The sequence below is a fragment of the Hypanus sabinus genome, chromosome 16, assembly GCF_030144855.1.
Source record: "Hypanus sabinus isolate sHypSab1 chromosome 16, sHypSab1.hap1, whole genome shotgun sequence".
NCBI lineage: Eukaryota > Metazoa > Chordata > Chondrichthyes > Myliobatiformes > Dasyatidae > Hypanus > Hypanus sabinus.
This window is the reverse complement of record NC_082721.1, coordinates 29,274,072-29,291,259: the sequence shown is the minus strand read 5'-3', so window position 1 is coordinate 29,291,259 and position 17,188 is coordinate 29,274,072. Positions and strand designations below refer to the sequence as shown.

The 17,188-nt window shown below is 40.9% G+C and overlaps 1 protein-coding gene across 1 annotated transcript in view; it reads left to right on the top strand.

The window, feature by feature from the left end:
- The first annotated feature begins 1,538 nt into the window (after positions 1–1,538).
- acer1 (alkaline ceramidase 1) overlaps positions 1,539–17,188 on the top strand; it is a 31,187-nt gene continuing 15,537 nt past the window's right edge. The window contains exons 1-4 of the mRNA XM_059990806.1: positions 1,539–1,655; positions 1,784–1,889; positions 6,092–6,206; positions 9,392–9,527. Of these exons, the coding sequence (XP_059846789.1) occupies positions 1,797–1,889; positions 6,092–6,206; positions 9,392–9,527 (344 nt within the window). The 5' untranslated portion in view covers positions 1,539–1,655; positions 1,784–1,796. The remainder of the gene's footprint in view (positions 1,656–1,783; positions 1,890–6,091; positions 6,207–9,391; positions 9,528–17,188) is intronic.

Here is a 17,188-nt window from a genome sequence, read left to right as displayed (position 1 = left end):
GCATTTTAATGCATTACTAATGCATTACTAATTACTAATTAGTTAATGCATTACTAGTTAATGCATTGTTTATGAATGTCAGAATGATAAGGCATTTCACAACGTATTCTTTATATGTTTATATTATGAATAAAGGTTATTTTGATATATAAATTGCCCAGTATTTAAACTTGTTTGGCGAGCTGCTTTCATGTCAACAGGGTAAACAGGGATGCTAACACCCAACTTTTCATTGCCACTGTCTCTTCACTCTCTAAATTGGCACATTCCAAGATTGTAACCCAATCTAAAATTGCAAACATGGAAATTAGCACAAAAGTCTCCAGACAACAGTCTCTTCCTGCTAACATGCAAAGCCAGAACACGAGATCCAACAACTTGATGCATTTCATTCCGAGGGCTTCTGATTACACAACTGCATAATACCCAGCTCACCCTCCACCCCAGAAGTCCCATCAGTTTCTGATATCTCCAGTGTGATGCTATCAGAGGCATCCTCCCCCTTGCTCCCCTTTCAGCCCATTAAAGGAAGAATCCTTCATTGGAATACTTCCCATCGCCACCAATATCCCCTTCCCTTCCCAAGTCACTTAGCAATGCAATCTCAAGAGATCCAGTACTACCTCTTTTAATTTTTCCTTCCCAGAACTGTTCTTCCATTTGAAGCTGTTCCTAATGCTTATTTGTTGATTAAGTGTCCAATTTCTAGAGCACTTATTAGAAGACTACAGGTTTGAGATTGAATCACTTGTCACTTTAACCGCTCTCATTCCTTCTTTGGCCTCTAATTTGAACTGTTGACTGTATTATCGATTCCCAACGTCATACACTCAAATTCCTTTCTTAATACTCCCCACCTTTCTTTCCTCCTTCAATACACTTCACCTCTAAACATCATCCCTAATCTCTTTACATACACAGTATTAATTTTTTTGTTAATGTTTCTGTGAATTCCCAAAGGGCACTCTGTTGCATTAAAGGCATTTTATAAATGCACACCTTTCCCACTGTTCAGCAATGACTGAGGATTTGGTTACCGAGATCTAAATTCTTGAGAAAATATCAAATCTCAAAGAAGCACCTTTTTGTCTTTGTGAATATGCAGTTAATGGAATAATTTTATGCACAAAATTACTTCAGGCAGATTTATCCCTCAGCTTTATTTTTTTCTGAGTACAGTTTTCTCAAGCAACCACTAATAAAACAAAATGCAAGAAAGAAAACAGGTTTGACCAGATCAAAATTCCAATGATGGTTTTTTTCACACCAACAAGGTATGGCAGAATTCTGTCCCTTTAAATCCAAGTCATATCATGCTGCAAGGTATGATTATTGAATTTTACAAAATATTGGCGGCCTGAAGTCTGACGGATGAACCTTGTACACTTCAAAGAAAGTGAAATGTTCACATGTTCAATGAATATGGGAGTATTCATTAATTAACTTAGAATGATAAGAACAAACGGGTGGGTCAGTGAATTAGAGTTGGAATGTAGTAATGTAATTTCCAGTTCAAGTCCAACCTGCTCCCTGCTTCACTCATCTGCACCTGTTTACGCACAATCTTCTGTTCATGAGCACGAGCTGAAACTCCCAGGGCAGGCCGAGGCTGACGTCACCTGACAATAGTTCTAATAACTCAGGATACCTGCCAGGTTAGGTTTAAATCATTCATACCTTTTGCTTCTCTCACTCCTTGCTTCAGATACAAAAGCTTTTAATTGCTGGTAGATTAATTTAATTATTTATTTATGACCACTGTTTCTCATTTAAATCTCTTCAGCTAAGAACTCGGGATGGCCAGTGTGTTTGCATATCAGAGTTCGCAGGTGGACTGGTGTGAAGATAATTTTCAGTTTTCAGAGAAAGTTGCTGAGTTTTATAATACGGTGAGTACTGCCAACTATGTAATTTCACAATTGTACCAAACAATCTGAAGTAGAAAACAAGCTGTGGCACTTTAAACTATTCAACAGCATTTTAAACAACTATAGAACAGAATGAGAAGTGGGACAATTTAAACCGAATGGCAGACTAAAACTTGAACAGAACAGCACTATCTTAAACAGTATCTCAGACTCAAATAAGAATGGGCACCCGCATTTAGCTATCATGCTCCAGCGTTGCTTCTGTTGCAGCATTTTAAAATTACACAATAGATAGGAATTAAAACAATCTGTCTAAGGTAGACTTCAAACTAAATCATGAACCTTTCATAGAGCACAAAATGCAGGGAATGCTCAGCAGGTCAGGCAGGTGCAGGGAGAAAGAGAGAGAGAAAAACAGAACTCATGTCTCAGGGGATCCATTTGTAGATGTAAAAGTTTATGCTCATAATATATGAATTACAGCTTCAACCACATATGAATTTCCAAATCTTAAGCTGATGACTAAAATAACTATTAAAGATTTATTTTAACTCCCCATAACAAGTTCAAGACTTTCATTGGCTTCATTTAACTCTTTGCTGATGATCTGCCGCTATTGTAGCTGGTGAAGGTTATAGCAGTAATGTGTACCGGGTGTTAGATTTTGTACTTGTGTCTTAGTCTTCAGATAATGATGACATGGCTTTATGTTTATAATATATGGAAGTAAAAAAGATGTCTTTGATCTGTCTGTGTAGGTGATAAGGGTTGTCCGCAGGCACTGGAGAAGTCATTGGAGCAAACAGAAACAAGACTTAAAGCATTTTGAGTATTAAAATAGATGGAGAAATTGCCAGTTTAGACCCACACAGTGCAGAATGAAGCCATTAAGCATATGTTGTCCGTGCAAGTTCTTTAAATGAGAAATTCACTCTATAAATTAACTTCTTAATGTTCTTTCATTACTTCCTAAAACTGTCCCATTGGTGAGTAGTTGAGGAACCAGTTCACTACTTGTCTAAGGCAGAAATTTCAGTGCGCAGTGGGGAGGGGCATGGGGTGGGGCAGTGGCATTTTCATCCGTAGGCGGAGATCCATTGAATTAGTCAATTGTTCCTATCATGTAAAGTGAGAATCCAAATTAGTGAACCATAGACACGTAAAAAAAAAGAACATTTGTCATTTAAGTATCACAGTGCCATTTAAGGCCAAAAAATGTCACCTGGTCCATTTGCCTGTGTTCACTGAGTGTCACTGGAAATATTTGCAACACTCTAGAACCTTCCATATCGATAGCATCTTTAGGGTGTTACTGCATGTGGAACAATGCTGTGTGGGCAGACTCTGATATCAATCAGCAAGATGGCGTAACTCCAGTCAGCACTCCGAAGCAGGTTAGGAGAATGATGCGCGGGATAAATGGCCGACCCACCCACCCCATTTCTTTCGTGTGCCCTCCATCTCCAGGGAGCTGGCACCTGTGCATTGTTTCACTTCTGTTTCCCTGCAAGCTCACAGCTCAGAGATTCCACTGGGAAGGTAAACCACGAGAGTAAATCATTCCTGAGCCAGTGCCCATGAGGTTCAGACTTGTTGGCAATGCTAACACTGCCGACTTTACCCCCCCACCTTACTCATTGTCACTCTGGGGATTGACATCATGTCCTCCCCTTCACCGTCTTCCTGTGTTCCTCCACTCCCCAACCAAGTTGGACCTTGGCTCTCTGAAAGGAGAAAAGAAAGGCTGAGGTTTGGTTTGGGGCAGGGCAGGGGTATGAGGGGTGCAAGTTTATAAGCCACAGCATAGTAGAGGATGAGGTGAAAACATGCTGTAGCAATATGCGTAGGGGGTGAAGATGTTTGCAGTTGCTGCAGTTTCCGTTCCAGTGCTGTCTATAGCAGCTCCTTGCAAAACCCTTCCTCCCATGTGTAGAAATGCCTTCCACAGTAGAGAAAGAAATTCATCTAAATCTGTAAATTCCAGTGCCACACTATCCTTCAAGAGACAGATCTGTGCAGTTGAGGGTCAGTTTCAAAGAAGTTTCAATTTCTTACCTGTGTGGTACTTTGCCAGCTCAGCCCAATTCTGCACCGATACGTTTTTATGGGTATCCTGTACTGGTTCACTTCTATCCCCCCATCACAGTACAATTTGTGAGTGCATGTGAAGGATGTGGTGTGAGGATTGTGAATGTGGGAAGGGTGAGGTTGCAGAGAATATTGCACGATGCTCCTAAATGAGGAAGCTGAGGGCAAATGTGGGAGTAGGACAAAAGCTCTGGAGGAACTCAGTGGGTCAGGCAGCATCTGTGGAAGGAAATGGACGGATGAGACTCAGGTTGAGACTCTTCGTCTGGGTTAGATAGAGGCCACTTAACCCTCATTGCTGGCCAAATATCCACTGAGATAGTAGCTAACCAGAGACTCAACTCCATGCACCTGCTTTTTCCCATGTTCTTTACTAACTTGCATTATTAAAGGTAAAACTAACAATTGACTCAGCATTATTATTTAATTAGAGATATAGCAAGGTTACAGGCCCTTCTGACTTAAAGAGCCTGCATTGTCAATTTACACCCATCTGACTAATTAGCCTACTAACCGGTACATCTTTGGAATGTGGGAGGAATTCGGAGCACCCGAAGGAAAGCCTTTGGGTCATGGGGAGAACATACAGGCAGTGGCAGAACTGAACCCAGGTCGCTGATGTTGTAAAATGTAACACAAACTACGATGCTACCGTGCTGCTTCTAACTGCCACATGTAAAAGAATGTCCCTTTGTTTCTCCCACCCTTTACCTGTAGAAGTGTTTCCTAATTTCACTCCTTCGATTTTCAGACAGCCTACCCTTAAGCTTCAAGTTCCCTTCCCTAGAAGGGTGGCACTGCAGTGTAGTGGTTAACACAACGCTTAACAGTACAGAGGACCTGGGTTCAATTCCCCATTGCTGTCTGTGACTGCATGGGTTTCCTCCCACAGTCCAAAGGCCTCCAGTTAGTGGACTAACTGGTCGTTATAGATTGTCCTGTGATTAGGCTAGGATTAAACTGGGCAGTATGGCTAGAGGGGCCGAAGGGTCTATTCTACGCTGTATCAGCAATAAATAAATAAATAAATAGATAGATAGATAGATAGATAGATAGATAAATAGATAGATAGATTCCCTTGCACCATTCTCCATAAACTCTAGAGGCTATCATGCATGAAGAATCCCAGGAGATCAGTTACTCAGATACTCTAGCCAACCTGTCTGGCACCACTAATCATTTCATAGTCAAAGTCACCTAGATCACATTTCTTCCCCATTCTGATGTTTGGTCTAAATAACAACTGAATCTCGTGACCATGGCTGGTTTTATGGTTTTATACAAAGAGTTGCTGCCGCATGATTGCCTGATTAGATATCCGCAACATTGAGCGGGTATACAGACGTACCTAATAAAGTGGCCACTAAGTATAAATGGCATTTATTTATGGAGTGGTTTTATTGCAGTGGAAGGTCTCTCAAACTTCGCTGGGATTTATTTGGACAAAGTAGTTGATCTCAGTCAAATCATTGGGAAAGTGATTCAAGTGAGCTTGAAAGAGGAGAGAACCAGAAAAGTGGGTTATGTTCACGCAGAAGTCTTTCCCCTGAATATAAGTCTACATTTCTCTCTTTTCAAAATTTACAACTGAGTATGGCTCTCTAAAGGTTTGCCAGTGTTTTGTATCAATATGAATTAATATGTTAATTGAATAAAAGTGATTACTTCCAGGAATTCGATGACCCTGCTCATACAGGAAAAAGTTGCACTCATCGACATTTCTGCCCTGTTGCTGAATGGGTTTGTTTTCAGTTGCTGCCGAGACCATTTTGACAGGAGTTCCACAGCAGGACACTTGAGCTTTCTGACAATTATGGATATCAGTTAGTTTAACAAATCTCACGGAAGAATGCCTAGATCACTGATGGCTGTTGGTGATTTAGTTTTTCAAAGTAAAGGTAATCCTAACAGGCATCCAGCAGATCTGTGGAGGTAGTTTAACAAAAGCATGGTCAAGCCAAACATTTGTAACTTTTGGTGGATGTATTTCGAGAAAATGGCAATCGTATTCAATGTCATTAAATCTGCACTAGAGGCATTGAAGGCTCTGGTCCAATGTAATTTTAGCAATCCTTAAAAACGTCCGAAAGTTGGATACACCCATTGTTATTAGTTACTGTTTCTTTCATTTGCAGGTCAGCAATGTGAGTTTCTTTATATCTGCCCCTATAATGATGTACCTATTACACCCCTATGCTCAGAAGAGGAACAGAGCTGTGTATCTCATCTGGGTCATGGTGATGCTCGTTGGTAAGTGCACAAAATCTATCGCTGAATGAATGACCTGACAACGTTTAATGGACTCTACTAATCAACAAAATGCCTGATTCACACGCCTCAGTTCACCCGTCTTACCGGCAGACCATCGGCACCTGGACAAAATGTGGTACAAGTGATTTTGTTATTCAGGTAGATGCTAAGTTTTCTAAACAAAATGCTGAATGCTTTAGAAATTCCCACTGCTTATATATTTTGCACTGGATATTGGAAGAGTCATGTGGATGTAAAGTTGAAACTTTATAACGCACTGGTGAGGCCTCACTAGGAGTATTGTGAGCAGGTTTGGGTCCCTTATCTCGGAAAGGATGTGCTGAAACTGGAGAGAGTGCAAAGGAGGTTCACAAAAATGATTCCAGGATTGAATGTCACATCATATGAAGACAATCTGATGGCTCTGGGCCTGGAGAATTCAGAAGAATGAGGGGTGACCTCAATGAGACCTATTGAATGGTGAAAGGGCTTGATAGAGCAGATGTGGAGAGGATGTTTCCTTGGTGGAGGAGTCTAAGACCAGAGGGGACGGCCTCAGAATAGAGGGGCATCTTTTTAGAATGTAGATGCGGAGGAATTTCTTTAGCCAAAGAGTGGTGAATGTAGAACTCTTTGTCACAGGCAGCTGTGGAGGCCAAGTCTTTACATATATTTAAAAGAGAGGCTGATAGCTTCTTGATTCGTCGGGGCATGAAGGTATATGGGGAGAAGGCAAGAGATTGGGTCTGAGAGGAAAATTGGATCAGGTATGATGAAATGGCAGAGCAAACTAGATGGGCCAAATGGTCCAATTATGCTCCTATATCTTCTCATCTTATGGTCTTACATTTTGAAAATTTATCCACTGTAAATTGCCTGAATAGTGCATTGCAGTTCATTTAACACAGCTTGTTTGGAGACTCGCTCCTTTACTTAAACTTGCTACACCTGCCACCAACTTAAAAGTTCAAAGTAAATTTATTATCACAGAACATACATGTCACCACACACAACCCTGAGCTTCATTTTATTGCAGGCATTCACACTAGAACAAATAAATGCAATAGAATTAATGAAAAACTACACGCAATGACTGGTAACAACCAATGTGCAAAAGAGAAGAATCTGTACAAATACAAAATAGTAATAATAATGATGATGAAGAAGATTAAACAAATAAATAAATAAATAGATAGATAGATAAATAATACTGAACATGAGTTAGAATTCTTGAAAGTGAATCCACTAGTCATGAAAACAGTTCAGTTGTCCATACTTGTTAGGAGCCTGATTGTTGAATGGTAATAACTGTTTTTGAACCTGGTCATGTGGACACCGTAACTCCTCTGTGATGGTAGGAGTAAAGAAGAGAGCAGAGACTGGATGGTTGCTGCTTTCTTGTGGCAGTGCACTTCATAGATGTGCTCAAGTGTGGTGAGGGATTTTCCTGTGATGGACTGGGCTGCGTCCTTCACTTTTCTTGTAGGCTTTACCATTCTTGAGCACTGTTGTTTCCGGGCCAGGCCATTATACAAGCAGAATGGATACTTCCTCCTGTAGTCAGTAATCAGCTCTTTGGCTTTGCTGACATGGAGTCAGATGTGGCACCATTCAACCAGATTTTCAATCTCCCTTCTACATGCCGATTCATATTAACCATATAACAATCACAATCACAGCACGGAAACAGGCCATCTCGGCCCTCCTAGTCCGTGCCGAACTCTTAATCTCACCTAGTCCCACCTACCCGCACTCAGCCCATAACCCTCCACTCCTTTCCTGTCCATATACCTATCCAATTTTACCTTAAATGACACAACTGAACTGGCCTCTTCTCCTTCTAAAGGAAGCTCATTCCACACAGCTATCACTCTCTGAGTAAAGAAATATCCCCTCTTGTTTCCCTTAAACTTCTGCCCCCTAACTCTCAAATCATGTCCTCTCGTTTGAATCTCCCCTACTCTCAATGGAAACAGCCTATTCACGTCAACTCTATCTATCCCTCTCAAAATTTTAAATACCTCGGATCAAATCCCCCCTCAACCTTCTACGCTCCAATGAATAGAGACCTAACTTGTTCAACCTTTCTCTGTAACTTAAGTGCTGAAACCCAGATAACATTCTAGTAAATCGTCTCTGCACTCTCTCTAATTTATTGATATCTTTCCTATAATTCGGTGACCAGAACTGTACACAATATTCCAAATTTGGCCTTACCAATGCCTTGTACAATTTTAACATTACATCCCAACTTCTGTACTCAATGCTCTGATTTATAAAGGCCAGCGTTCCAAAAGCCTTCTTCATCACCCTATCTATATGAGACTCCACCTTCAGGGAACTATGCACTGTTATTCCTAGATCTCTCTGTTCCACTGCATTCCTCAATGCCCTACCATTTACCCTGTATGTTCTATTTGGATTATTCCTGCCAAAATGTGGAACCTCACACTTCTCAGCATGTGTACTGCCATGTGGCAGTAAAGTCAATGTTCCCTTCATTACACAAACACATTAAATGTTCAAATTTCTGACTTAACTTTATTACAGAACTACCACCTCATAATAAACACAATGAGGTCGTAACACTAATCCTGAGGGGTGAGGAGGAAAGTTCCCACTCATTGTGACTCATTGCTTCTTATAATTGATAACGTTCAATTACTTCAGTCAATCAGTACTGATAAGAGAAAGGTTGCTCCAAAGCATGACTCAGCTTTCAAACTGGAAAGGCATTCTAATCTGTTGTTGTTATCCAGATGGCACGTTCTTTCCAAGATTTAGGATTATATTGTCATTTACATGATCTCTAGCATCGAAAGTGAAATCACCTCAGGCAGTCCAGAGCGAAGACCCTGTGCCTGGTCACTTTTCATTTGTATCTCTTCAAGATATGACTTTACATAGACCAATAGAGCGCTATAGCACAGAAGAAAGGCCCTTCAGCCCATTTAGTCCATGTTGAACTGTTACCATTCCTAGTCCCATAGACCTGCAACAGGGCCTTAGCCCTCCATCCCCCTCCCATCCACGTATTGATCCAAACTTCTCTTAATGTTACAATTGTTATCACATGAGTTTTAAATACCTAAAATCTTGTTTTTTTGAAAACCTGAGTTAGGAAAATGAGACAATTATCAGCTACATTCAAATTGAACCTTCCAATCTTTTTTCAATAATAACAGGTTGCTTCTCTGCATACTACCACATGACCCTGAGCTTGTTCGGTCAACTGCTGGATGAATTATCAATCCTGTGGGTGTTGGCTATTGCTTACATGCTGTGGTTTCCTAAGAGACACTTAAAGCTCATCAAAAGCAGGTACTGTAATTTTAAAAAAAAATTAGGTAACAGTTGGGGCAGAAAGATTGAATTAGAAGTTCAGGCACACACAGCTTAGAGCAGGCATGGGCAAATTACGGCCCGCAGGCCATATGCGGCCCGTTAAGCTTTTTAATCTGGCCCGCAGAACTTGATGAAATTATATTAATAAACCTTGTTAACGTTTTTTCCCCACAATTCTGGCGTTTTCCCAATAGATGACGCACTCCATATACATTTGTGGCGACCCATTTCCTGGCACATCCGAACCGGCTCACAATTAGCCAGCGTTCCAGCTAAGGGAAATAGACTGCGGGGATTTGCGAGCACAGAGCTTTGGAGCCTCTGCGCCACGGGGGGGGGGGGGGGGGGTGGGCAGGTTGAGGGAGGCTTAAAAGTGAGGCTGGGGATTTCGAATAAAGATTTTTTTCTTCGACTGCAGTTACCGACTCCGTGTCGTAATTTTAGCGCTGCATGTAGCACACCGCTACACATTGACCTTTGTTGAGGTGCCGCGTATTACTCCACATTTGCGCTTTACTCTTTGTTCGGCTCGACCTATTTGTGTGAACAGGTGTTCAGCGTCATGAACATCAACAAAGCCAGCCACAGATCCAAGTTAACTGACCAACACCTCAGATCCATCCTGAGAATCGCCACAACAAAACTAAATCCAGACTTTGATGCGCTGGCTAAAAAGGGAGACCAACAACACTGTTCCCACTGAAATTAAAAATAAGTTTCTTCGTTGTGTTATGTAAAAAATGCATTTGAAAATATTTTTTTCAATAAGCCTTACATGTTACATGTCATTTCTGTTAAGTGATGGACATGAGTAGTGCGCAGGTGCACGTACGTTCTCAAAATAAAAAAAGCGCTCCAGATCAAATAACGCGCTCCGCATACTGGCGCGCTGTCACTGTCCTTGTGCTGGTCGTTGTTGAGTTTTGGCACAGGGGACAATTGAATAAGAAGGAGCAGGACTAGTAGACCTGCATCTCCTACCGTTTTTGAAATAAAGACAGGCAGGAGGAGAGTGATGGTGATAATATCTTGAAGGATAACAGAATTTTCAGTGCTTTAAAATCATAACTGTTACTATTAAAAAAAGCTGTATTTTATTCATTTAATTTTCAGTGTTTTAAAAGTCATTTCAATAAATAGCTAAATACCATGGGACTTCAAAGATAGATATTTTGTTGTAATGCATTTGTTCATTTTCAATTGAAATTAAAGCAGATATTTTCTACATATCCCATGATATTTTATTTTCTCTTATGAGGTGTATTACCAAAACACTCCGTCCATCTGCTCCTGGTCCGGCCCCCCTGTCAAATTTTAGAACCCTTTGTGGCCCACACGTCAAAAAGTTTGCCCACCCCTGGCTTAGAGTGTTCAAATGGTCATGTGCTATGCATAATTGTGTTTAGGGTAGTGGTTAGATCACTGATCTAGTATTCAGATGCCTGAGCTATTGAACTGAGATACAAGTTCAATACCATCACAAAAATGATGAATTTAACCTTATGACATCAAACTCCAGTATGAGTAATGGTGGCCACAAAGCTATTTTCTGTCACCTTCATTGCAGGAGTGACCATTTTACATACGCATTAAATACCCCGTGCTTATTTTTGTACAGTCTGCTGGATTATAATTTTCAATAACATTTTTGCTGTCACTCTTACCAGAAATTGTCTATCTAAACACTTATAGTGGCATTTTTCTGATAGAATCATTTACGTGCCATCGTACTCAGGGTTTGCAGATGCTGGGAATCCAAACCATGTTGTTGTTCTTCATGTGTACCTTCAGCCACTGGTGATAATCTACAGCTTCTCCTCGCTGTCACTGAACAGTTCTGCTTTTTGCATCTGCCTGTCTATACACCAAACCTACACATTTTTGTCCTATATTGAGACTCTATACTTTCCTTCCCTTCTGGATCTAAATCTTAGAAACATAGAAACCTACAGCACAATACAGGCCCTTCAGCCCACAAAGCTGTGCCGAACATGTCCTTATCTTAGAAATTACCTAGGGTTACCCATAACCCTCTATTTTTCTAAGCTCATGTACCTGTCCAGGAGTCTCTTAAAAGACCCCATCGTATCTGCCTCCACCACTGTTGCCGGCAGCCCATTCTACGCGCTCACCACTCTCTGAGTAAAAAAAACAGACATCTCTTCTGTACCTACTTCCAAGCACATTAAAACTGTACCCTCACATGCTAGCCATTTCAGCCCTGGGGAAAAGCCTGACTATCCACACAATCAATGCCTTTCATCATCTGGTACACCTCTATCATGCTACCTCTCATCCTCCGTTGCCAAGTTCACTCGACCTATTCTCATTAGGCATGCTCCCCAAACCAGGGAACATCCTTGTAAATCTCCTCTGCACCCTTTCTATGGTTTCCACATCCTTCCTGTAGTGAGGTGACCAGAACTGAGCACAGTACTCCAAGTGGGGTCTGACCAGGGTCCTATATAGCTGCAACATTACCTCTTGGCTCCTAAACTCAATTCCACGATTGATGAAGGCCAATGCATCGTATGCTTTCTTAACCACAGAGTCAACCTGTGCAGCAGCTTTAAATGTCCTATGGACTCGGAGACAAAGATCCCTCTGATCCTCCACACGGCCATGAGTCTTACCATTAATGCTATATTCTGCCATCATATTTGACCTACCAAAATTAACTGCTTCACAGTTATCTGGGTTGAACTCCATCAGCCACTCTCAGCCCAGTTTTGCTTTCCTATCAATGTCCCGCTGTATCCTCTGACAGCCCTCCACACAATCCACAATACCCCCAACTTTTATGTCCTCAGAAAATTACTAAACCATCCCTCCACTTCCTCATCCAGGTCATTTATAAAAATCACGAAGAGTAAGAGTCCCAGAACAGATCCCTGAGGTACTCCACTGGTTACCGACTTCCATGCAGAATATGACCCGTTTACAATCACTCTTTGCCTTCTGTGGGCAAGCTAGTTCTGGATCCACAAAGCAATGTCCCCTTGGATCCCATGCCTCCTTACTTTCTCAATAAGCCTTGCATTGGGTACCTTATCAAATACCTCGCTGAAATCCATATACACTACACCTTCTCTACCTTCATCAATGTGTTGAGTCACATCCTCAAAAAAAAACTCAATCAGGCTCATAAGGCACGACCTGCCTTTGACAAAGCCATGCTGACTATTTCTAATCATATTATGTCTCCCCAAATGTTCATAAATCCGGCCTCTCAGGATCTTCTCCATCAACTTACCAACCACTGAAGTAAGACTCACTGGTCTATAATTTCCTGCGCTATCTCTACTCCCTTTCTTGAATAAGGGAACAACATCCGCAACCCTCCAATCCTCTGGAACCTCTCCCGTTCCCACTGATCATGCAAAGATCATCACCAGAGGCTCAGCAATCTCCTCCCTTGCCTCCCACTGTAGCCTGGGATACATCTCGTCCCATCCCAGTGACTTACCCAACTTGATGCTTTCCAAAAGCTCCAGCACATCTTCTTCCTTAATATCTACATGCTTAAGCTTTTCAGTCCACTGTAAGTCAGCCCTACACTTGCCAAGATCCTTTTCCCTTGTGAATACTGAAGCAATGTACTCATTAAGTACCTCTGCTATCTCCTCCGTTTCCATACACACTTTTCCACTGTCACACTTGATAGGTCCTATTGTTTCAAGTCTTATCCTCTTGCTCTTCACATTCTTGTTGAATGCCTTGGGGTTTTCCTTAATCCTGTTCACCAAGGTCTTCTCATTGCCCCTTCTGGCTCTCCGAATTTCATTCTTAAACTCCTTCCTGCTAGCCTTATAATCTTCTAGATCTCTATCATTATCTAGTTTTTTTTAACCTTTTGTAAGCTCTTCTTTTCTTCTTGACTAGATTTACAGCAGTCTTTGTACACCACAGTTCCTGTACCCTACCATCCCTTCCCTGTCTCATTGGAACATTTCTATGCATAATCCCACACAAATGTCCCTGAACATTTGCCACATTTCTTCCATACATTTCCCTGAGAACATCTGTTTCCAGCTTATGCTTGCAAGTTCCGGCCTGATAGCTTCATATTTCCCCTACTCCAATTAAACACTTTCCTAACTTGTCTGTTCCTATCTCTCTCCAATGCTATGGTAAAGGAGATAGAATTATGATCACTATCTTCAAAATGCTCTCCCACTGAGAGATTTGACACCTATCCAGGTTCATTTCCCAATTCCAGATCAAGTACAGCCTCTCCTCTTGTAGGCTTATCTACATATTGTATCAAGAAACCTTCCTGAACACACCCAACAAACTCCACCCCATCTAAACCCCTTGCTCTAGGGAGATGCCAGTCGATATTTGGGAAATTAAAATCTTCCATCATGACAATCCTGTTATTATTACACCTTTCCAGAATCTGTCTCGCTATCTGCTGCTTGATGTCCCTGTTACTATTGGGTAGTCTATAAAAAACACCCAGTAGAGTTATTGACCCCTTCCTATTCCTAGCTTCCACCCACAGAGACTCCGTAGACAATCCCTCAATAATTTTCTCCTTTTCTGCAGCTGTGACATTATCTCTGATCTACCTTGCCATTTAGATATTCTCATCCTGCACTGTCAGAATTCTTGGCCTTTTCTTATGCAGATACATCAGCTCCGACCTGGGCAAGCTTAGTCCTAATGCATTTTACTTTTCACTACCTCACTACCCCGCAGGTTTGTCTTTGACCCAGTCCAGGGACAGAATTTTTCACAAACCTTCAGCTTTCTTTTCTCTTGGCCATACCTAGCTTCTTCTTCCATTTTCCAATTTTGCAGGTACCTGCTCCAATCCCCTTGCAATTCCCAAACTTTTAACCTCTTTTCAGTCCCCTGCACATATTCCGAATCAAACCTGGCCTGACTTGTCCACACTTGAGAATTTGCAGCCCAGCTAATTACAGTTGTGGAGTAGCGATCAGATCAAGCAGCACTGTGGGACAGCTAGTAGAGCTAGTATGTCTCATAGCACAGGAGATCCAGGTTCAATTCTGACCCTTGCTGCTGTTGTGGAGTTTGCTTGTTCTTCCTGTAACCACATGGGTTTCCTTTGGGTGCTCTGTTTTTGTAGCGGGTAGGTTAATTGGCCATGCAAGCAATTTTGGCTGATAACAACCTGCAAAGGTAGATAAATACTATTGATAACCCATGGGTGAAATTGACTCTTAAAATATGGAAAACTACTATAAAAGAATATAATCTAGAGGGAGATATTGCAATTCTCAAATGGTGTGCATATGACTCGGATTTTACACCAAATAAATTGGATGCTAGATTTAAGGACTGGGCAGCTAAAGGAATAACAGTTCTTTGCAACATAATGAAAGAAGGAACAATGTTCAGTTTTGAAATGCTTAAAGAGAAACACTTATTAGAACAACAAGATTTTTATCGGTATTTACAAATGCGACAATATGTTAATAAGACGCTTAAAAATGTAACCAAGGCAAGTACATGCTTGATAGAGCTATATAGAAAAGCATATAATTCAGATAACGGTAGTAGAATCATTTCAAGCATGTATAAGGGGTTGTCAAATCTTAAAACACATTCGACTTCATACATTAGAACAAAATGAGAGAAGGAGGGAGGGATAATTATATCTGAGGAAGAATAGACAACAATATGGAGTTATCAGTGGAAGTGTACCAGTTCACAGAAATGGAGGGAGTTTGGATGGAAAAACTTGATAAGATATTTTATTACACCCTCTCAGAAATCCCATTATGATAGTAACCTCCCTGTTTGCTGGAGAAATTGTGGAAATCAAAATGCAAATCATTATCATATTTTTTGGGACTGCCCTGTTATCAAAAACTATTGGAGGGGGATACACAATGCCCTACAAAACCATCTTTAAATATGAAATACCCTTGGAGAGTAAGACCATATATTTTGGATATATACCTCAAGAATGGTTGAAAAGAGATAAATATTTAATGAATATACTGTTGGTGGCTGGTAAAGAGACTCTTACTAGGAAATGGTTATCACAGGAGAGCCCAACTTTAAATACATGGATGAAAATTACAATGGACATTTACAAAATGGAGAAGATAACAGCATCTGTTAATCATAAGCTGGAACAATTTGATTCATACTGGGAAAAATGGTTTAACTACATAATGCTTCATAGGCCTAATTTCATTCTCACAAATCAATGAATCTGTTGTAAAAAAAAAAGATCACTCCCTACTTGTACATAGTTCTTTCCTTTTGCTTGTTTTTTCTCTCCACTCTTTTCTATAAGTGTATGCCTCAGATAAATACTTTGTGGAGATTTGTGATATATATGATTATATGATATATATGTACAATGTCTGAAATACATCTTATGGATATATTTGTTTGATGAACAATAAAAAAATAAATTACTAAAAAAAGGTTAATTGACCATTATAAATTGCCCCTGGTAGGTTAGTGGTAGAATCTGGACAGAGATGATGACAGTTTGGGGGGAATAAACATAGGATCAGCACAAAAGAGGATTAATGGTCAGTGCAGACTTGATGGGCAGGAGGGCCTGTTTCCCTGATGTAACTCTGTATGAAATGAAACAGTTCGGGTGTAGAGTAATTGGTCTCTCACACAGGTGCTTAAAGTTCTGTGACCTCTAAAACCATGTGATTTGTTTATATCCAGACTATAGATGATTTTATTCAAACTTATCTTCTTCTAAGATCTATGCTCTTACAGAAGCAGAAGGAAGCTTATTCAAAGGTTTCAAAGGTACATTTAATGTCAGAGAAATGTATACAATATGCATCCTGAAATTCTTTTTCTTCGCAACCATCCACAAAAACAGAGGAGTGCCTCAAAGAATGAATGGCCGTTAAATGTTAGAGCCCCCAAAGGCCCCCCTCCAACTCCCCCCTCATGTGTAAGCAGCAACAAAGCAACGACCCCCCATCCAACACAAAAACCCCCACCAAGTACTCAAGCATGCAGCAAAGCATCAATAAAGGCACAGACTTGCAGTACCCAAAGACTACTTGTGCACCCAGTAATTCGACATAGCACAGGCTCTCTCTCTCTCCCTGATAATGGAAAAAGAGATGTCCCCGTTTCACAGAGCTTATAATGTCATTAAACCAAAAGGCAATATTTTATTTATTTTATTTTATTGAGATATAGCGTGGAATAGGCCCTTCTGGCCCTTTGAACCATGCCGCCCCTGAATTATCCCCAGCCTAATCATGGAACAATTTACAATGACCAATTAACCTACCAATTGGTACATCTTTGGGATGTGGGAGGAAACCGGAGCACCTGGAGGAAACTGTGTATGATAGAAGTTCACCATAAAATGAAGTTAATGTAATACCTCTATCAAGTTTCATTTGGAAAGATACCAGTACGTAACAGTTTAGCGAAATGAAAATTAGGCCTGCACCGTCGGTGACCTCCCTATTGCTCATCTGCATGCAGACCCTCAGCAACACCTTTTAAAAACATGGTATCAGTTTCTTCCACTGCATTAACCCCGTTTGTTGAAGAAAACCAACACACTGCGGTTGCTGGAAGTCTGACATAAAAACAAAATGCCTGGAATACACAGCAGGTCAGGGAGCACCTGTGCAAAGAGGAAGAGACTTAACATTTTGGGTCAAAGA